The 22,225-nt window shown below is 36.4% G+C and overlaps 1 protein-coding gene and 1 long non-coding RNA gene across 3 annotated transcripts; one reads left to right on the top strand and one right to left on the bottom strand.

The window, feature by feature from the left end:
- The first annotated feature begins 269 nt into the window (after window positions 1-269).
- LOC143174558 (uncharacterized) lies at window positions 270-3,958 on the top strand. Its single transcript, XR_012998700.1, has 3 exons — window positions 270-329; window positions 3,696-3,744; window positions 3,827-3,958. It is a non-coding gene; the product is annotated as an uncharacterized LOC143174558 (long non-coding RNA).
- LOC116424111 (putative fatty acyl-CoA reductase CG5065) lies at window positions 503-21,472 on the bottom strand. 2 transcript variants are annotated; one of them, XM_031970076.2, is made up of 7 exons: window positions 20,900-21,472; window positions 15,244-15,452; window positions 6,802-7,041; window positions 5,282-5,546; window positions 4,046-4,351; window positions 1,886-2,093; window positions 503-1,462 (listed from the first exon to the last, which is right to left on the bottom strand). In XM_031970076.2, exons 2-7 carry the CDS (start codon window positions 15,439-15,441, stop codon window positions 1,159-1,161), a joined length of 1,521 nt encoding a protein of 506 aa, XP_031825936.1. In that variant the 5' UTR covers window positions 15,442-15,452; window positions 20,900-21,472; the 3' UTR covers window positions 503-1,158. The 2 variants fall into 2 exon arrangements, with proteins under 2 accessions (XP_031825936.1, XP_031825945.1); XM_031970085.2 differs by lacking the exon at window positions 20,900-21,472 and adding an exon at window positions 20,734-20,861.
- Between the last annotated feature and the right edge of the window lie 753 nt (window positions 21,473-22,225).

The following is a 22,225-nucleotide window of genomic DNA, read 5'->3' on the forward strand; positions in this document are numbered from 1 at the left end:
GTCGAACAATAAGCTAAACAGTAGCCAAAATATAAAAAAATATTTCAAAAAATAATATAAAAAGGTTGAAAGGTAGCTAATAACAAATAGAAATTGACTTTACCTATAAATAGAAATTGACTTTACCGACACGTTGGCTACTGTTTTCGACTGGTAGCGACATCCATGGCGAAACGCTCAAACGGGAAGACAGATATTACTCTTGATTAATTAATGTAGATAAAGTCAATTTCTGTTTGTTGTTAGAAATTGTTTTTTGTAAGTAGTGAGTTAGAAACAAGCCGTCACAGAAGTTGGTCGATAAGAGAATATTTCAATATTATAAATTAGTGAGTTAAATAAAAAATTTCAATTAAATTTTTATCTTATTATTTTTATTAATCAGTTTGTTGATTTTCGGGTAAAAAGATCGTTGAAAAGTTTGTCTAACATTCAGCATCGAACGCGTACTACAAAGTACACTGTTTAAGCGGTGAAAATGGACGCATGAAATTAATACGCATTATTATAAATTAACATTTATTATTGTGCTACAGTTTTTTATATCTTTTTATAATTTTTCATTACATTCAGCTATTCAACCCTTTCAAGTATACCAACATATTGTACTCACGTCTTTATACTTCACACGATTCGATTATATAGAAATAAAACAACACGAAAAAGAATGAAAGCAATAACAAACATATTAAAAAATTTAATGTCCACACATAACAACCTCCGCCGGAGAAAGTCGTACAATAATCAACTTGGACTCCTTTCAACGCGTGGTTGATCGTTCGGATAAAGATTAATATTTAATATTAACACGTTGAATTAATTAACACGTTCGATTAAACGGTGATCGTTTGAGAAGATTTCTATATTATAAATAATGCTAATACAATGGCGTTCAACTAGATGAACATGCAACAATAATAATGGAGTTCAATCAAATGATAGAATATTATATTTCTCCCTCATTTTCTGTATTCTTCTCTATGAAATCGGCATTCGACGCGTTGATATTAAATATTCAACTTGATAATTGTCCTCTCGAGTGCAAACGGTTATCAATGAGTCACGCGTTAAAATTAGTCCAGCTCGATTGTTGTACGATCTTCTCGGGCGGAGGTATATACGTTTGCTAGTCAGTCAAGGAATTATTTAACAACAGAGTTAAATTTCGTTAACGTCGAACGCGGTTGTTGTCAGTTCCCTGGTCGGATGCGCCCAAGAATAAACGAACCACGCCACTAATAAGAACATAGCGATTTTAACGAATATGTCTGCATAATACAAATATGTCATTACTTTCCGCGCTCGCGGCAACGACGACTTATCTTCTTTCAAACAATACAGCCTGGCACCTATGACGTATTGTCGTATAAAATCTTCCCACGAAATCGACATAAGGTTCATGAAGAATTCTTCTCTGTCAGATTTACTGAGTTGCTGCTCTAATTGCTTCATGCCGTCGTTTCTGGAAATTAAAGAATAATTATTTAATGCATTGGAATAATTCGATTGGGAAGTAACTATATTAATAAAATAGTATGGAATACGGAATAATTGAATGAAACGAAAACACGATGTTTGTGAAAAATTTGCGGTAATTTTAATTATTCGTTGTATCCTATTAGCGAGACGAAAGAATGAGAAAGGGAATACGAGATAAATAAGAAGTAAGTAACATAAATGATATAGAACACGATAATTTAGTTAAAAATGATTATTATTAGATAATAAGAATAATGCAACGTGGAATTTAAAACCACGAACAGATTCAAATTTTGCCGATCAAATATTCATAAAGCTAAGGTTAAAGACAACTTTCGTGGAATGTGTCATTGAGTTTATTAATGTAGCTGGCTTCTTTCATGATGCCCGTAATATTTATAATTACCGGAATTCCCATTGCTTCATTGTATAGTACTGCATCGTTGCTAGGCCACCGCTGATTTTCTGTTGCACTCGTAGCAAAAACGGTTTGTTCCCTGATAAGATTATCAGAGCATCTAATATTACCGCTGGTAAAAGCTGAAAGAATACTACGCGGAACCAGTGATTTATTTTCGAAGTGGTTATAATTCCGCCTGGGTACCATAAGACACCTGGAAAAATATAATAAAATAAATGTAACAAGTATCGTAATATAAATTCATTAACACGTTGACTGCTACGAAGAACATCGGTGTTTCGTGTATCACTTTTTCTTTCTATAGCAAAGAAACAGAGCAAGAATGATTAATTCTTTGATATGAAAATTCTTATACTACCCTGTTGTCTAGTCATTAACGTTACAGAAAAGTTGTACTCTAAATCAATTATCTTCCGAGTCATAATTATTTTCTTGTCATTTGAGAGCTTCGGTCATCGGTGACCGCCGTGGCAGTCAAAGTGTTAATATATCAATCTTATAATAATTTTATAATACATATTATGAAATAATATTATGAAACGTGAGAGACGAAATCCATAATTTATGTGTATATGTATTTATGCAATAATGTCGAATTTTCATTGTTACTTGAAAAACTGTACTACATTCAATTTTAATGCACTTTATTCTAATTGTATTAGATATTCAGAATATTATAATAAATAACTGTTCACAATATGTACCATAGTGCATTGCTTTTAAATTAGCGATAACACAATGTGTTTGAATTACGAGACTGTTTTGAAGTTTAAATTTACGACATAAAATAATTCACGTGATCACGTAGATTTAAATAACTTTCGATTTTTCAAAGAGTCACGTTGACCACATATTTTTAGGAATCCAGTGAAGGTTTCATTAAGAAAACCATTAACCTTCCGTGGAACGGTCGAATCGTCTTCCATTAACATTCTCCCCCTTTCTCTCCATGGGTCGGATTATACCGTTCAACAATTTCTTACCATGATCATGCATTCACTGTCGCACACATCGTTAGTCATTTTGACTGATCCCCTGACTGATCTGTTCCCGAGTGAAGCGAACAAGTTTGAAACATATTTATAATAAAAACTCTTCATTTGATTCTTTCATTTCATTCATTTATTTTTCAGGCTATCCCCAATCTTTTAACGCTTTTAAGAAATCAATACGAAAACTTGTTGGATTCACCGTTAAGAAAATAAATTACTGGATTGGCAAGCAAATAATTTCGCACAAATGGATATCGTTACGTTCGTTTTGTTATTCTGTCAACGTTATAATTCTTTTCTTTTCAGATTTGATAGTTGACACTTTTAGATCACTATATAAACAAATTCCGTGTAATTCTCTTTACAACTGTTTACGGTGAATTATAACATAAAGTGCAAAAATAAACATTTTCGTACTTTACTTTTCTATTTCCACACTAGAAAACCGTAATTACGTTCTTGCCATCCCAATGTTACTCTCTTCAGTCCAAACCGATTCGATTTCTAAAGATTCTTTTTCTAGCCACCTGTGAACGGATATTCCCTGGTGTATTTCTTCCTTCAATTCGACTGAACAGCATTATTATTATTGCATGTTCATCTAGCTGAATGTCACCGCATTAGGTAGCATTGTTAATGATACAGAAATCTTTTCAAATAATCATAGTTTAACTGAGTGACCCTTGACATTCAACGTGCTATCACGAACATAGATTCTATTTGACAATGGTGTCGACCTTCCTTAACACGTTGACTGCCACGAAAAATCTTCAGAGCTTTATGTATCGTTTTTTCTTTTGTAGCAAAGATGGAAAGGAACGCTCACTTCTTTTTTGGCGTTGCGATCATTAGGTTAGATTATTATCTATTTATGTACGCTATTGAACATTGTCATTCGACGCCAGTTGTCTGACAAATTATAATTGTTTTCAAGTAATTTGGAAACTCCGGCCATCGGTGACCACCGTGGCAGTCAACGTGTTAATTGTGTTATCACGAAGTAAAACTAAAGACGCGGATTCAAGAAGACGCACGTTCGAGTGGACTCAGAAAAGAATAATTCACGGCCGAAGAGGTATTAAATATGACTCTCCCAGTATTACTCTCTTCAGTCGCAGTCGATTCGATTTATAAAGATTCTCTTTCTAGCCACCTGTGAACGGATATTCCCTGGTGAATTTCCTCCCGTAGTTGACGACTTTCGCCCAGGTGATCGGGTTGTCGATGTTATTGGTGGTCACGTTCATGTATATTGTCTTCTCGGGTTTCTCGATTCCCAGCTTCCAAGCGAGCGTTATTAGAACATTGATCGCTATGTCGCAAGGGATTACGTGCACGTTCGCGAACTGATCGCAGAGCATCGATCTCAGAACACCTTTGCCGCCTGCGACCATGATACCGGTCGGCCCGTTCAAATTTTCCACCCAGCCGGGTAGCGGTTCCTTCTGTGATGCAACCACTGGAATTCAAGAACGCTCGTTTAAGAAGCGTGACGCGACGGCCACGCCGACATTTCACGTCCGTTCGGTTCAGAAAAAAGAACTGTGGGACATATGGGAGTAACGAGGTCGAGATGGTGAAAGGAATTTCGTGAGGAAACAGTGCTAGACGGACGGACGTCGGCGACAAAAACATAGACGCGAATGAAAAATCTATGTGCCGTCCGTGGATGATATATTTCCACATCTCTAGTGAACCGAAGGGGTAAATAACATGGAGGACAGTTCGACGAATAAGGTGAACCAGTGTAATGAGAAGAAGCGAGATAGATATGGTCCTCCGAGCGTTGAGAATCGAAGCGTGAGATTTCAAAATGTCGCACACGTGAAATTTAACGCTAGAACTACCGAGCATTTAACACTCGAAAGTTTTTCAATGGAAATATTCAACATTTTCTCACGAGATATAGGCGATAGTTTGAAACTAATTTAACGATAATTCATAGATAAATTAAGCAACGAAGGAGTATTTCAATATTTCACGTAGCAGTGCAAAGTTCCATTTGATTAAATATTCAACTTGATAGTTTTGTTGTATCGAATCAAGTGGTCACCTCTCGAGTGCAAAGGGTTAATATGGCTGACATGTAATCCGTATAAAAATTGTAATAGCAGATTTTTTCGGTTTCTTCGGATATTCGTCATAGTATTCAAGCGAAACTATCTTTGAAATTATTTCTAATATTCAACGCTCCTAAAGTATCGATAAATGCGAAGCAAAATCGAAACCAGTCATTGTGACTGGCACGGTAGTTCTAGTGTTAAATAATAAAGGAAATACTAATTTCATTAACACGTCGAATTAAGGTATATTTATGTTTGCTAAATTCGATATTACCTTAAAAAAATGTCAATCGTTCGTCAGAATCGAAAGAAGCAGAAGTCATTACCTATCGAAGGTCTCGCGATCGCTGTTGGCAGCCCGGAGTTCTGCACCAGCTCCTCGGAAAGACCTTTGCTGAAGGAGTAAGTGTTCGGTTGGCCCTCCAGCAGTTTCGGCATTATCGCGTCGAGGTTGTCGTCTGACAAATTGTTCACATCCTTCATCACTTCCTCGGGACTCACCGATGACAGGTAGCCTTTTTCTTCGAGTACCGGCACGAAGCAGTAGCAGTACGCCGTCGAGACATGAACGAACGCCGCTAGGTTCGGCATCTGCGAAAAACACCGGTCGGTTTTAAGTTGTCGACAAAAGAGGGAACATTAACGGTTTGTGTCCCACGTGCCGCTTTCGCGTTCGGATTTCATGTCGAGAAAACTCAATTTGATACTGACAACTGGCGCACTCGATCTTACGAAACGCGCTCAACTTTTCGGACGCGTGTAAATTCGGAGCCAAGTCTTTCGTAAAACCGCCGTTGCAACTTTCAAAAGCAAACTGATTTCCGTTCATAACAATATGTTTATCATTTCTCCGTGAACGTATTTTTGTTACCGTTTATATCGATTTAACTTTTGGCCCCATTTTCGTGGCCAATGACTATAGCTGCTCGTAGTAGCGGCAGGATTAAGCGTTCATCGACTCGTTCGTTAGCTTCGAATTTTTCCTCGATGGAGTAAACCGGCGTTTGCTTGGGAAATGTCAGATGTTGTGAACGCACACGCCGCGGGATGTGTCGCAACCAGTGCTCGAAGAGGGATCATTATTATTCTACTCAGGCGCGACGCTTGTTTGCTGCTCGAAACGAAATTTTTCCTTTTGTTATGCGGAATTTCATGTATGAATCGTTTAGCTGCGTGGTGTTATTGTTACAGTAAATAACATACAAACTTGAGACTCAGTTTTTTTTTTAAATGGAGGAGCATCGCGTAAAAAGTCATGAAGGTTTTCCATTTCTGGATATGGACTGCGAAAACAGATTTCTGTCTAGCCCTCTACTTGAAGTTGAATAGAAAATAATTCATTGTTCCATTATAGAAACCGACAAATTGATATTATTGAATTACCAACAATAATTAGTACAGCTTCAGATCTCTTTATTCGGCGCTAGATGGGATTAACCCTTTGCGGACGAAGATTCTTCGAAATATACAAAATCTTCAATAAACTTATCTAAACTATCTATCAATTGCTTGAATAATACAAAAAAACAGAAATTACGTGTCGATCTCTTGCTGTTATAGCAATTAAATTGTTTCTTCGCGATTTCTAAACATAAGAAATCCATCCCAATAATATTTTCAATATCATTCGCCTCTGTTATTAAAGAAAATCATCGCATCAATTCATAAAACACTCGTAATACGACTGCTGTAATACTAAATCGTTAATAATTATTTTCAATACCATTTTCCTTTTGTTATTAAAGAAAAAGTGTTACTATTCAAAACGCAAGACATTCTCATGGCAGTCAACGTGTTAACGTACGGTTTGGCAAGGGGTTAACGAAGAATTGGAAATCTGACTGACCTGCTTCGCAAGTTTCAGAACATTCATGGTTCCCTGTGTATTTATCTTAATGGCCTCCTTTAACTTCAAGTTGAATTTCACGTTCGCCGCCACGTGAAAGACCACGCTGACTTCCTCTTGCAGTCGTTTCATATCGGTGGTCGATAACGCGAGATCGTCGACGGTGGTGTCACCAGGCATAAGTATGATCTTCTTCAATCTTTCTGGATGCGTCTCGTACATTGTTTTGAACGGTTGTTGCTGAAAAAGAAGGAACGTTTCATTAATTACGTTGAATTCGAAACGAACGTGATGCGTCTTGGACCTTATAAAATGTTACGAATCTTTCGATCGTTCGTGTGAGGGAAAATTGTGAACTAATAAACGCGTTTCACAACATGGACTGGTTCGATCAAGTGTAATAAATCGTATGTATTTCTTCGATCCAATTAGAACGAAATATTCGAGCAGGAAAATGAATGGTTCAGTGAATCATACTTTCGTCATGAATATAATTGCGTGTATGTTCCACTTGCGCAATTATTTTATGTGGAAATATATATTTCCTTTTTATATTAAATCTATTTCGCAATTTCGTGGGAAAAATCGAAGTGGTGTGATTTAAATTTAAGTAGTAAAGGATATATGAAATATAGAATTTTTAAATGTTCTTGTTGAAAGCGTTTAAAAACCTATGTTTAATATTAAAGCATCATTTATAGATTTCAAATTGAATTGAAAAATATATGAAATATATAATTTTACAATATTCTTATTGAAAATGTTTAAAAAACTGTGCTCAATATTCCAAACGATCAGATAATCTCTATATAAACATAAAACATCATTTGCAAATTCCAAATTGAATTGAAAAATATATGAAATATATAATTTTACAATATTCTTATTGAAAATGTTTAAAAAACTATGCTCAATATTCCAAACGATCAGATAATCTCTATATAAACATAAAACATCGTTTACACATTCCAAATTGTATTGAAAAGCATAAACATTTTTTGCAAATCGTTGCAAAGGAATATCTACAATCACAATTAAATAAATCATTAATAAACACTGTTCACGATTCCTATAAGTTCCTCTTTGAAATCCGAAGCTCGAAATCGGTTAAATCGATGAGTCCGTACATTTATTACAGTAAAGCGTTTACTCAATGAAAAGTGGCACAACGTGAAATCGAAAACGCCGTAGGACCGTTACAGTGCACTGTACTCCTCCCAAATATGGAAATCGTACACTCAATTCGAGGAAGAGAATCCCGAGGAGAATCTGGTCGGTTGAAACGGGACTCTGTTGAAAGCGAGACCAAATGAAAGGGAATTTAAAGTCTTCCCTGACCTCTTCAGCGATAACGTACACGATTCGCGTATGCGACATTGCACTTATAATTATTGCGAACAAAGCTTGCCCGTATGGTGCAACAAAGTTGAAAATTTAGTAAAAGAGGCTATACGAAACTGTGGCTTCTTAGTTTACGTGTCATTAACACATTGTTACTTTTTTCTTTTGTAGCGAAGATGGAAAGGAACGATCACTTGGTTAGATTATTGGCGTTGCGATCATTAGGTTAGATTATTATCTATTTATGTACGCTATCGAACATTGTCATTCGGCGCCAGTTGTCTGACAAATTATAATTGTTTCCAAGTAATTTTGAAACTCCGGCCATCGGTGACCACCGTGGCACTCAACGTGTTAATTGTGTTATTACGAAATAAAACTAAAGACGCAGATTCAAGAAGGCGCACGTTCAAGTGGACTCGGGAAAAGGTTAAACAAACGTCTCCGTGGAAGATTTTATTCGATCGGCGATGATTTAAGGATCTACAGGCGAGCATGGTTCTTTCGCAGCGAACGACACCTGTTCCTTAGTGATTTTCAGCGACACTTGGAAACGGAACATGGTGAAATTATCGGTTGCATACCTTTACCATTACCGTCCCCTTCACTTTCGTTCGTGGACGCGTTTCGAATCGTAGCTTCTCGAATTGGCCGATGTAAGTAAATAAACTCTTCACCTGTATTATCGAATATCCGTTTAACGTCGTTCGTGTTTCTCTCGATCACGAGCGAATCGAGAACAGGTGGCTGTTTTTGAATTGCTCGAAATTTGTTGACTGGAAAGGCACGGAACAGATTTTGCGAGTGAAGAAGAGATGCGAGATTGAACAAATTCTTTTCTGTTCGACGAGTGCGCAGAAGTGATTAGGTGTTAGAAAAGAAAATTTCATCGTGTTCAGAGAATCATTTGAAAAATCTATGACAGTTCCTTCGAATTGTAACTGTAGTTCAATTATCATCCAATTACTCGATGCAAATTTTATGCATCGATGAAGCATGAAATATTTATGTCTCTTCCGTGAAAAAGTGTTGCTTGGTTTTCTATTTTAATGAAACATACTACTTATCTCTTTCTTTGAATATTTCTCAATCATTATTTTAGGTAAACAGAAATTAATATTCATAGCTGTTTTCAGTTCGTTCTTTTAAACGATTATGGCAGACTTCTTGGATATTTCTCAAGTTCTTTTATTGATAAGTGATTCATTTCTCGAGGCAACAGTTCACTTAATTACAATTTAGGAGCGGTGCCCTTCAGGTTCATAATCCGAACGACTCTTAACCTTTTCAGTATTCAGCTTTTCGTACAAACGTGTGAACCGATGATTCTTCAAATTTTACTGGAATAAAATTACTTCATCTCAAGTAGCAAACCTTTTAATCACATTTGCATTAAAGGAATAATTTTAGAATTATTACATCACGTTCTATCGTGTGAAATGTTCGAAGTGAAGTAACTATAATGTAAAACATTATTACACAGTAAAATATTTAATTATATCTCTGTCTGTGTTCCAGATTTCGGTTGCTGTGCCAGTTGTTGCTGACAATAAAACAAGATCCTTGTCTCAAGTTTTTTTAATTAGTCAATTTGTATTTAAAATTATTCAGCTTCGAAAACTGGATCGTATTATTCTCTTCTTATAATTTACATATTATTCCTTTATTTATAAAACATTGTTTTCCGCGAGGACTCTTAATTAAAAAAATACACACAGCACTTTCACCTGTTTCGCGAGAACAACAGATTCTTGAATAAAATTCCTGTATTTTAAATGATAGCCAGATTTCAGCGGTTCGCAAGGCAAAATGTTGCTGACTTTTTCATCGTCATTCTCTACTTCATTCCCCGCCTTACACTGTTACTCACCAAAGACCTTGTTTATCTACAAGTGAAGGTGTGCATATAAAATTTGTTCCTTCTATCCACTTCCTGCAACAAGTCTCACATTCATCTTGTCTTTCCCCTTTCGCTCAGAACTTTTCAGACAGTCTCGAGTTTATATTGTTGGTTTTTCCGCTCACGTAGTTTCGTGCAACACGTTTCGTTATTTATAGCGTTTGTACCAATATTCTTATATTTCATAAAAAGAACAGTTATTCAACTACAAAATCTCCGTTACAGAGAAGGCAGCGCGAATAAGGAAATCATTGTATAAATTACGCACTGTGTGCACAAGGATTTAGCGAGCTCATAACAAACATTAGGTGTGCATATCCTGCTAATCTTCTCATTCTTTGTTAGTTTTGCTGCAAACTCTAATTTCTTTCGAATGGTTGCTTGACACAAAAGCTACATTTACTATTATATCGTTGAAATATAATATAATATAATAATACAACAAGAAAGTTACTTAATCACGGTAAAAAATCTCCATTACAGAAAGGGTAACACAAATAAGGAAATAATTGTGTAAATTACACGATGTACGCACAAGGATTTAGCGAGCACACAACAAATATTAATTGTGCATAACGTATTAATCGTTTTATTGCAAATTCTAATTTGTTTCGAATGGTTGCTTCATATAAAAGCGAAATCCGCTTCTATGGCATTGGAATGCCTCGAGACTTCGTGCGTACGGATACATATATATATATATATATGTAGGTAGTACCCTACCACGCATTGAAGTCACTCGAGCGGTAGTTACGCCAGATTTATGGTTTCACCTGTGTAAATACATAATCAGAGCAATCTAAACGGTCTAAACGAGCGTTAATTTATATAACATCTGCCGTTCATGAATTAATAGAAAATAAATCGATAGAATAAACTACTGAAGTAAAATAAATATATAAAATTAATTATCATGATATCCTATACTTGTTCTAATTCTCTAAACATGTATGTGTACATCCCACTCAGGTTTATTGCATAATCATTTTGATATGTCGAAGTGCTAGGTAATGTTTACAATTCGCTAGGCCTTGTCGTCTTTCAGCTACTTGATTTAGCATATTGATCATCATACTGTTTGCATTCGAATATTACTCCTGGATATTCCATATGAATTGCTAACAATAACGAATATAAGTAATACTTATGAATCTTGTACTGTTCAATATAACGTTTCTAATAAAACGAAATTTCGGATTGACTGGAAATTTTATGAAAGAAATAAGGAAGAAAATTTCTAATGGAAATGATGGATAATATATTCGAAGAGGAAGATTCATCGTTTGCTTTGTTTTTTGATTGTAATATTAATTAACACTAGAATTATGTTACGTTTTTAATAATTATTAAAGAAGCAATCAGGAACGGCTCATTTTGATTTCTCTGGTAGTTCTAGCGTTAATATTGGCCAGCGTGCGAACGAAATTCCACGCTGAATACTCGTTCGCATTGATGTTTTAGGTCAATAGAACGCAAAACTTGTTTCTTGTTCCTTAACTGAGCCTAGTACAATCTCACGGTGAACATTATCGAGCGGTTTCAGACATTAATTACGAGTCGATCGAGATTTTTCGTTTCGTTCCGACGAATCGGAGTTCCACGACTGCGATTCAACGTGACGAAACGTTACGGTCGCGTCTATTGTTCTCGCAAAATATAACTTATAGAGTCTTCCCATTGATTCCCCAGTGTCCGTGTAATCGTTAGCGCAGTATTTATATAATAATGACGCGTCATCTGATAGATGAACCATGGGTGGCTGTATAAACACAGATTTCTCTGGTGTATCCGATGAAAGAGAGAATTTTATTTCCTCGGTTGAGTAAGAACATTATTAAAATCAAATTTAATTAACCTTTACTTTCTGTACTCCTTGCATTCGAGAATTTAGTAAATGCTTACAATCTATAATTAAGTTTATTTATAATGATATAAGATTATCATATTATTAAAATTATTTGAATTTATAGCTAAACAAAGTTACGATTAACTTAAATTTCTGAGAAATACGTATTACATATTATCCTTTCCTCAGAAAATCATTATTGGTTATATAATAGTTTATTTCTAAGACACCAAGTATATGCACAAGGATATGTATGAAACAAATTGTAATCACAGTTAAATAATTACAACTTTTTATCTATAATTACGATGATCTCTAATAAGCTAACCACAGACAGAAATATTCCGGATGCAGCAAGGAAAATTCAAATTTCAAATGCAATTCTCCTTCGTTGTTTCATCGAAATATACCCTAAACGCATTCGTCTGCGTTTGTCGAGTGCACACTTCGTTTCTTGATTTCGTCGCGTGCGAAACGAGAGATTTTTCAAACTAAATTCGACAGTCAACAGGTTAAACGCTGCGTCGCATCCAGGAATCTCGGACGCGTACTCGTCTCTGGAGGAATCGGGGTCCGCCTTTCGCACAGTATGTAGATTTTTCTTTATCCGCTTGAATGGTAGGTAATGTGACAAATACCTGAGGCGACGTTAAAACAACAAAAAGGTTGTACGTCGTACGCACTGTGTCCACGAGTATTAGGAACAAGGACCTTAGTGTGTTTTATCTTGGAGAGGTGCGAAATTATTTTTGCAATGGGCACGATTACGAGGTCATTGCTAACAGCAAACACTAAAGAAGAGCTCGAATGCCTTAAGAAATCGTTTATACAACCGATCAACCCAAAGAAAGTTGTATCGACAATTTTTAAACGATTTCAATGATTTTCTAGGTCTGCGAAGAATCCACTTGCTCTCGTTCTATTAATTTCTTCCACCATTTACGTTTCTATTACATTCACTATGGCATTTCATTGATGTTTACATTACTGTTAGGATTTACTGGAGCGAATTTGGAAAATACTAGAAGAAATATACTGGAATCTGAAAATTATGAGAATACTATGACACTTTGTACTTGGAAATTTCGAAATTGTTTGGGAAATATTAGTTTGTCTCTTGTTTGGCATTTGTTAATAATAAGGAACCTGTTGCGAGACTATGTAAGTAGTTACGAAATAAATCACGTGGCAGGAGGTTAATTCACCCTCGAATAACTATCCCCAGGCTCCGCTTGGACCCATCATTTCAATAGCGTCAAATAATTTCTCATCTTCTGACAACCAATTTGAACAGTCAGTGATTTATATTGAGACGAATGCACCGTTACCTGTGGAATGATGAAACACGACCGCTTTGTGAGGATTAGAAACGATGTACTAAAAAAGTAGGTCTATAATGTTACTATAGTCTATTACAATTATTTAATTCCATGCCACTTAATTGCAGTAATTCGAAAATGAAGAATAATAGTGAAAAATGTTTACTATTATTTGGTAAATGATTAGTGACCCTGTTAATATGAAAATGCAATAATAATTCAAATTGATAATCGTGGTCATATGAAAATGGAATAATGATTAAAATTAGTAATCGTGGTGATATGAAGATGCAATAGTAATGAAAATTCGTAGTAATATAAAAATAGAGCAACGTAAGATCTCATTGCGTTAATTAACGATTTTGAACTTAAATTAGATGTTTTGACATCGCGATTAGAAATGTCCAGACGTATTATTGAACTTTCAACTTTTCGTGGCTAGTTATACGTAGGATGTAATTCAGAATTAAGAAGATTGACTTATCGTTGACGATATTCGACGTGAAGATGGGTCGAAGATAAAACGAAATAAAACCGAAAAGCCAAGGTGTGTTTACGAGAAATTCGAGAATCTATTATATTCGAATTAAGCAACCTGATGGCCGGCCGACACGAAGTCCACGCGTGAGCTGGCCCAGAACGTCGTTACTACTTACGAACGTCGTTAGATTTACATTTCGAAACCTTGTGTAACTAGAAAATTCATTCTACCTGTTGCGTAAGAGATTTTCGTGTTTATGGAGGTCGTAAAGTATCCTCGAGATGTAATCGCGAGAATCGCTGAATGGTGCGGACTTAATAAGTCATTCATAGAAACGTATGTGTGGTCAAGTACCAACGTTTCACTTTGCCTTCTAAGTTCCTAATAATTACTTGTTGTTCACATATCGAACATAAATCATATTTGTAAATAATATTCATGAGTACATAATGGTTGCTAAATAATAGATAAACAATAGTTAAATAGTTTCGAAAACGAACGGTGTGTCGAAGTACCAACGTTTCACTTTGCCTTCTAAGTTCCTAATAATTACTTGTTGTTCACATATCGAACATAAATCATATTTGTAAATAATATTTGCGAGTACATAATATTTCCTAAATAATAGATAAATAATAAATAAACAATTCCCGAAACGAATGTACCATTAAAATGAAAACTAGTTTCATACAGAAAATTTCAAATGAAGTGTCAATAAATAAACAATCTAACACATTTCGCATGTTTCCTAACATTCCCCAGTACACAAACTGTCACATACTCGTATACATAACTTCCAAATAACAACGAATAAGGAAATCCCTAGAAAATTTCATTAAGTAATACGAGAGTAACTCAAAATATCTCTTACAACGTAAACCATAAAACACATAATAATGAACTGCAAGTTCTCACACTATAAAAACCATGAAATCACAGAAGTCCCAATTCTGTACGCACTCGTACGATTAACCCTTTGCACTCGGAAGTTTTTCACTAGAAATATTCAACAGTTTCCAATGAGTTACAGATGACATCCTTTAAGACGAATTGAATGAGGGAATGTACATAAGTTAAGAAGCAAAGTTATTATTTCAATATTTCAAATATTTATGATTTTGGTATATAAAATTGTATGGTGACTCTCAGTCACCTCTCGAGTGCAAAGGGTTAATCTCCCTATTACGCGAGAAATTCTTAATACACACATACAAAAACGTGCTACATATTCTGCTATTCTCTGAGATACTCGAAAATTCCTAAAACGTCGCATTCGATATACTAACACGCGTGTTTTCACGCGTGACAGCCGACAGTAAATAACAGTCATAATATCTCGAGATTTTAAACGTTGCCCGTGTTTGCGTGACAATGGTTCTCGCTGACCGCAAAAAGAAGAGAACGAAAAGGAACCCGATATAGAGATTTCTTCGCGTTGAGTCACGCCACTCTTTCGTTCAAATGAATCAATTCTTTTGTTTCGAGGAATTGGGAATACCCGGCGAAATATGCGCAGCGTCACGCTACAGATATTTCTCGCCCACTAACACCTTACCTGTATTATCTGCGACAGCCTGGTCTTCGGGTCGACATCTTTCTTCTTTCTGATCAGCACGAAAATATTTTCAAGGTCGTGGCAGCTGAGCAACAACTTGTATATCAACACTTTTCCCATGAATCCGGTGCCACCGGTAACGAAAATATTTCGACCGCGGTACCACTCCGCCACTGATGGAGGCGCTACATCCGCCATTTTCGGAGATGCTGGAACAAGAAAAGAATGTTAGGCGAAATCGAGCGAGACAGGAAAAGAAACTATAAACGGTTCATTTGCATATCTCGTGGAAAATATTTTTCGACGATTCCGACGATTTCTCCGGAGTAGGATTGAATATTAATCGAATAGGTATTTCTGCAATTTTAATTAGTGGGATTTTCGATTGTTCTTCGTTCATTTATACCAATTTCTATATTGTTCGATTGACAGTGAAACTGCTGTATAGATCGAAATAAGTTATTCCTGATTTCTTCTGTTGGTAATTATTAACCCTTTGCACTCGAAAGGTTTTCTGTTAGAAGTACTCGACGCATTTTCGGATGAAATGTAACTTCTTTTAAAAGTAGCTTAATGAGAAATTATAAATTAAGGAGAAAAGCTGCTTTATTTCGATATTCCACATATTGGTGGGTTACATAAGATTTAGTATTAATTATCAAGCTTCATAAGCCTATGGAGTGCAAAGGGTTAAACAGGTAATATGATTCTCTGAGAAATCACCGATGCTCGGAAACAGGAAATTGTTCAATTTGAATGACAATCTAACGCTGAGCATACAATGACGTGAAATTAACTTTCATGAAAGTGACGTTTCAGACAAATTCGCACTGAATACGTAAGACAAAAGTAATCGCGTGTCGTCACCGTATCATCAATCGTCGATGGAAATGTTTCGTTGACACTAAATCTGATTTCTTCCTTTTTCCAATTATTAAAATGATCACTTAGCAAACTGAACCGTAAATCAATTAAAGTCTCGATAGATGCAACCTTGAAGTTGCTTAGAGGAATTTCAAAAAGCCAGTTTAACTGTGGATTCAGCGTTGAAATGAAATTTACGTCGCGTTCCACCTCTGGCGTGTAAATTATAATCTTATTTCATCGCGTCCGTTTATAAATCCTCGAATGCATCGTGTGGGAATAATGGGGATATTAGTATTACCGATCTCTCGAGTAAGTTTACTCTAATACATGTGTTCGAGATTATGTCTATAATTCAATGCACGAGACATCATTTTTCATTTCAGTCGAGAATACATAATTTATGAGTGAAACAAGCTAAACGTGGTTTTATGTTAATTCGCTTCCTACCTGGAGAGTTTTTTTTTTATAGATTCAATGGTTTTCTGACTGTCGATTTTATTTTGAGAATCAAACTTCTTTTTTTGTCGTATCTCCGTATACTATGCACACCTGACGTAATACATACGTCGCGTGACTCGTACACCCGAAATCCTCGACTTCGAGTGGCTTAATTAGAATCTTCCATTCGGACTTTAGGCGATCTTAAATCAAAAGCTTTGATTCGAAAGAAGATAAAAGCATTCGACCATGTAAATGAGTGAAATGGAATGACGAAAAGTGACTGAGTACTGGATATACTAATTAATTCTTCACAATGGCGATTAAACGTGTAATTTTGAAATAATTAACACTAAAACTACCAAAACGACCCATTCCTGATTCCTTCTTCCTGCAAATGTTAAACAGATAACAAATGTTTTTCTGAGAAATTATTAAAGAAATTAGTTTAGTAATGCGCAATGAATTGTAAATCACTTGAAGTTTCAATGGATGCTCTCTTGTAATTTCTATGCACGAATTTCAAAATGTCAATTTATCTGCTCGGTACTTTTAGTAATAAGCTACATTGAATATATATAGATGTCTTTAATGGAAGAAACAAATATAGACAAAACCATCGACTGAAAGATCGAAATTCTACTTGGTTTCTATATTTGTAAATTAACCCATTCGCTGCCAGTCACGAATATACCCGTAGCAAGAGATTGCCAGTTTGGTACAATCTTGGTTGCATTTGAAATGTATCGTAATATAAAGCAAAATAAATTGAAAGTACAAATGAAATCACACATTTTATGCTAGCAGTGAATGGGTTGCTACAAGATTTGTCATTGTTATGAAAGAATAAGGAATATTGTGTAGAATGCCTAAAATTCTCATGGCAGTGAACGTGCTAACCATAAACATTTACAGGAATATCAGCAGTCTATTTATAAGCTAAAAGCATTGTTGTTCGTCGAACGATAGAGCTACGTGATACACAGAGAATTTCCCACCGTAAACGAGACGCAATTTGAGAAACGAGAAAAAATTTGATTAAACACGAATAATAATTTAACATCTTTATTGCTGTCAGCGAATGATTAATGGAGTAAACATCTGTTCAATACCTGAAGTAGGTACTTACATATTTTACAAATCGATGCACGAGTGTGTATTTACGTGTGTATTCAATGAATCATTGAATAAATCATTCATGAATACACTTATTGTCAATGAATTTAGTCACCGAACACACGAATCTCCATAATAATAAATATTCCAAAAATCATCCCAATCATTTCCGTGTCTGGCGTGTTTGAAGAATCAAATAATAAAAGTACTGTATACGATGCTTAAGGTTATTATGATATAATCTCATTTGTTTTGCGCCATCCCTGCGATAATGCAGAATTTTTAATCTATCGTTTAATTGCTAATCTTATGTTAATGTAACATTTTAGATATATAAGACGCAAATCTAAAGAGAAATTACAAAATCGAATCGCTTATTCTTTTTCGTAAATTATTTCGGTTTGATCGATGTTTAAAAATGTATCAATATGGTCACCGACATGAATATTACAATGCATTGTAATTTTTGGAATGGCTGAAGAAGGGGAGACACGGGAAAACCTTGTTCCCTCGGTTAAAGGATCCACGAATTTCAAGTGAAGCGTTACGTAAAACGATTAAACACGAACGATGGCTCATCGGTCGCAAGGGCTTACACGTAACATGTAAATTTTAAACACTTGAAACAAAAGAATAAAGGCTCTCGGACGTTTCGTGGATGTTTACTCGAGTCTTGGTTAAAATTAAATAGATTCTGAACCAGTCATATCCTTTTCGAAGGCAAAAACAAAATGAAGATATCGCGAAAACGTGTACGAAATTATCGCGAACACGTTAACGTAAATTAAATTTGTTATTGTAATAATAAACGTTGTTGTAATAAACGTAACAAGCGAAATTAATGTACCTCTAGAAACTGTGTAACAAGATTTCATAGTGTTATCTTTCGTGTTCATGTTTTTTGCATTCTTTTTTAGGGTGAAGTGAAATTTATAGCAGGACTGATACGTGTAGAGACAAATCGGTGTAATTACCAGAAACAGGCGAGTAAATGTGATCAAGATAACTAGAGTGCTCGTTTTTCTCAACGATTATCTTCTATTAAGCTGCAACACTAATTGCGTTATTTTTCTGGCATATATGAATAATTACAGACTAGTTTTTATAATAATGTGGACGAGTGTCATTTAGTTATAAATGTCAAGTTCATAATTTGAATTCTTGTTTATTCATAATAATTCTAACAGTTATGATAAATGTAACAAGCGAAATTAATGTACCTCTAAAAACTATGTAACAAGATTTCACAGTGTTATCATTCGTGTTCATGTTTTTTGCATTCTTTTCTTAGGGTGAAGTGAAATTTATAGCAGGACTGATACGTTTAGAGACAAGATAACTAGAGTGCTCGTTTTTCTCAACGATTATCTCCTATTAAACTGCAACACGAATTGAATTCTTTTTTCTGGCATATATGAATAATTACAGACTAGTTTTTATAATAATGTGGACGAGTGTCATTTAGTTATAAATGTCAAGTACATAATTTGAATTCGTGTTTATTCATAATATTGGTATATTATCCATAATACTTCTTCATTATTTACTTACTCAACGAAACGAAAATTACCAATGAAAATTTCAAGAAGCGTTAGAGTCATTGATCCTAATACTTCTAGTTTGTCCATAATACTTCTTCATCATTTACTTAGTCAACGAAACGAAAATTACCAATGAAAATTTCAAGAAGCGTTAGAGTCATTGATCCTAATAGTTCTAGTTTGTCCATAATACTTCTTCATCATTTACTTAGTCAACGAAACGAAAATTACCAATGAAAATTTCAAGAAACGTTAGAGTCATTGATTCTAATAGTTCCAGTTTATCCATAGTACTGCTAAATGGTTTAGAATAACAATTAAAATATAATTCTAACACATTGTAATAGAATGTCAAATTAAACAGATTTTCGTAAAAACTTGTAAGACACTGGTCCCGTGCGCGTGTACTTGAAAAGGTCGATTACGACGTAGAGAGAGTGTTCTCATTTTACCGTGCGTCCGTTAAATCAGCGAGAAAGCGAGAATGAATGCACCGAGTGTTCGCTCGCTGCAATGCCTGTCAATTACGGTAAATTTCACTTTCGGCAACGACATAAGTGACGGGAATCGCGACGCAGCGTTCCATTACAAGCGATCATCCTCGAGGTTCGCTCGAAATTTCTTCGAAATTTCCTCAGATTTCCTTCGATCCGAATATTTCGTCGGTAGAATGATAGACAATAATATCTTCAACGTTATTCTAAATTACAAGAATCAATCAAACCAACGATCTAACGCAAGCAATCGAGACTCCCGTTCGAAAAAACAACGAGATGAAAGAACTAACAGAAAATCGAAAGTAAACACTTTTGCGTACGATAACTTCCCATTAACACATTGCGTAGGCTAATTTTCAGAGAACTGAATTTATTAACTGAACTTATATCACTGTACATAGAAAACCTCATATATCATATTGTTACGTAATGAATTTTAAACAGATAATCAATTCGAATCAAATTTGATATTTTGTTCAACGCTGTGGCAATTAGCGAAGCCGCATAGCCAAGTGTCTTTCTAAAAACGAGATTTCTCGTTACCAGTGCGCGACGTGTTAACAGCTCCTTGTCTCAAATCATGTTTACCCAACAATTTGCCCGCTCGACTATAAAACACGCGAGTTAACAACAACGTTAAACACGAATCAACACAGTCGTGACCCTGCAACTAGAACGGAGTCCATAAATAGTTCAATGACATTATCAACCTTCCTCGACAAACACGTCAACATAAGTTCACACTCCAATCAACGAAGAAATTCAGACATAACACATTCTCCGACGAATCTACACAATCCCCAAAAATACCCACTAACACCTTGAACACCGCACGGTTCCATAGAGAGAAAAACGTCAAATTTAATCGCACGATTGAATCGCATTAATCCCACACGTTCCAGTTAAACGTCACCGCGTCAAGCAGCATTGTTTACAATATAGAAATGCTTCCGAACAATCGTTTCATTGCGTAAGCTACAGTAATCCGATTCGTCACCGATGACTCCCATGGCATTCGGCGTGCTAATTACCAAAGACAAATAACTGGAAACAACATAAAACGCTCCCTGTTCGAGTCGCGCGCCGATCGGCTCGACTAGCTGCCAGTCTGCAAAACCAACGAACAATCCACGTCCAGGATCCGCACGCTCCAATCCGACGAATCCTCGTGAATCCCTCGTGCTCCGATATACGTACCTAAATTCAGGAGATCCTCTTCGACGAAGAAACGCAACGGAGACACTGGACACCTGCGGCCGCGGTGGCTATGGACTGATCCTCTCGGGTCCGGATCGTCTAACTTAGCTGGTCACACTAGCTTCCTCAAAGCTCGGCGCGCGCGTAAAAGGGGCGAAGATCCGAAGGACGACGCTGCCGGAGGTTCCGCGGGAGGATGCTCACTGAGAGGAGAGAGGATCTTCGCGGTGGATCCCCGTGGATCGGGCAACGCACTTGTCCCGGCAGGTGCTCAATGACGCAGCAGAAGCGACGGAGAGGCCGAACCCTTAATCGACCACGACGAAGGTATCCCAGACACGGACTGAGCGTTTATAAGCGATCGGCGAACACTTTATCCCCGTCGAGGTCATTCTTATACTTGTCCAGCGGCTAGTGCGTGGCAAGATGTGCCCGCTGCCGGGAGACATTGTCTTTGTCGCCGGGTCTCTCAGGGTCGTTCCCTTGTGCTCGCCGTGAATCGGGCCACGAGCTGGCTGGCTGCTTTCTGCACGCGCGAGCGCTCGATCGCGCGTCCGGTTTCTGTCTCGGATCGGCGTGCACTGTGCGTGGACGCGCGCATTTCAACCAGCGTAATTGTTACTGTTACTCGGACCGATCGAACGTTCATCTACGGGTATTCCAGGATCAAGCCGGTCGCCGGCACTTGCCAACCCTTCGCCTTCGGGCGATATCACGCGCGGAATTCAGTTGGGAGGGTGACGTCGAGCATTTTAAGTTTTAGTTATTAAGATTTTGTATTTTAACGTTGACTGTCGTGAGAAGCTTCAGAGCTTTATCGGTTAGTCTCTTGCAGCAGAGGTGAAGAACAGTTACTTGTTATTTAATATCGCAATGCTTACGTTACACTGGTGTCTGGTAATTTGCGCTGTATTTCCATTCGACGTTAGTTATCTGAAAAATTGTAATTAAGGTCAAGTAACTTGGAAGCTTCGGTCATCGGTGACGTGGCAGTCAACGCTTTAGAATCTACAGAGTAGAATGACGAAACTTTGTTTAACCCCTTTGTGGACGAAGATTAGTTGAAGTATGCGAAACCTTTAGCAGATGAAGTTAATTATCAGTTGCTTAAATAATAGAGAAAAAGGAAATCACCAGCTGATCCCTTGCTAGTCGAGTAATTAAATTATTTGCAACATGCTGGAAGCTGGCATCTCGTGAGTACTGTGTATGTACTTATCATGTGTTGTAAGTAATATATACTCTATATTCGATAGAGAATGAGTTGACGACAGTACGAATTTATTTTTCTGTCGTTGCAAGTCACTCCATCCATCCATTATTGCC

This window comes from Nomia melanderi, chromosome 5 (assembly GCF_051020985.1).
Source record: "Nomia melanderi isolate GNS246 chromosome 5, iyNomMela1, whole genome shotgun sequence".
In the NCBI taxonomy this organism is placed as follows: Eukaryota; Metazoa; Arthropoda; class Insecta; order Hymenoptera; family Halictidae; genus Nomia; species Nomia melanderi.

Coding starts and splice junctions, on each gene's coding strand:
- LOC116424111 (XM_031970076.2), bottom strand. CDS start 15,441: ATGGCGGATGTAGCGCCTCCATCAGTGGCGGAGTGGTACCGCGGTCGA. Junction 7,042..15,243: donor GGCTGTCGCAGATAATACAG/GTAAGGTGTTAG, acceptor CTTCTTTTTCAG/CAACAACCGTTCAAAACAAT. Junction 4,352..5,281: donor GATCGCGAGACCTTCGATAG/GTAATGACTTCT, acceptor CTTGAATTCCAG/TGGTTGCATCACAGAAGGAA.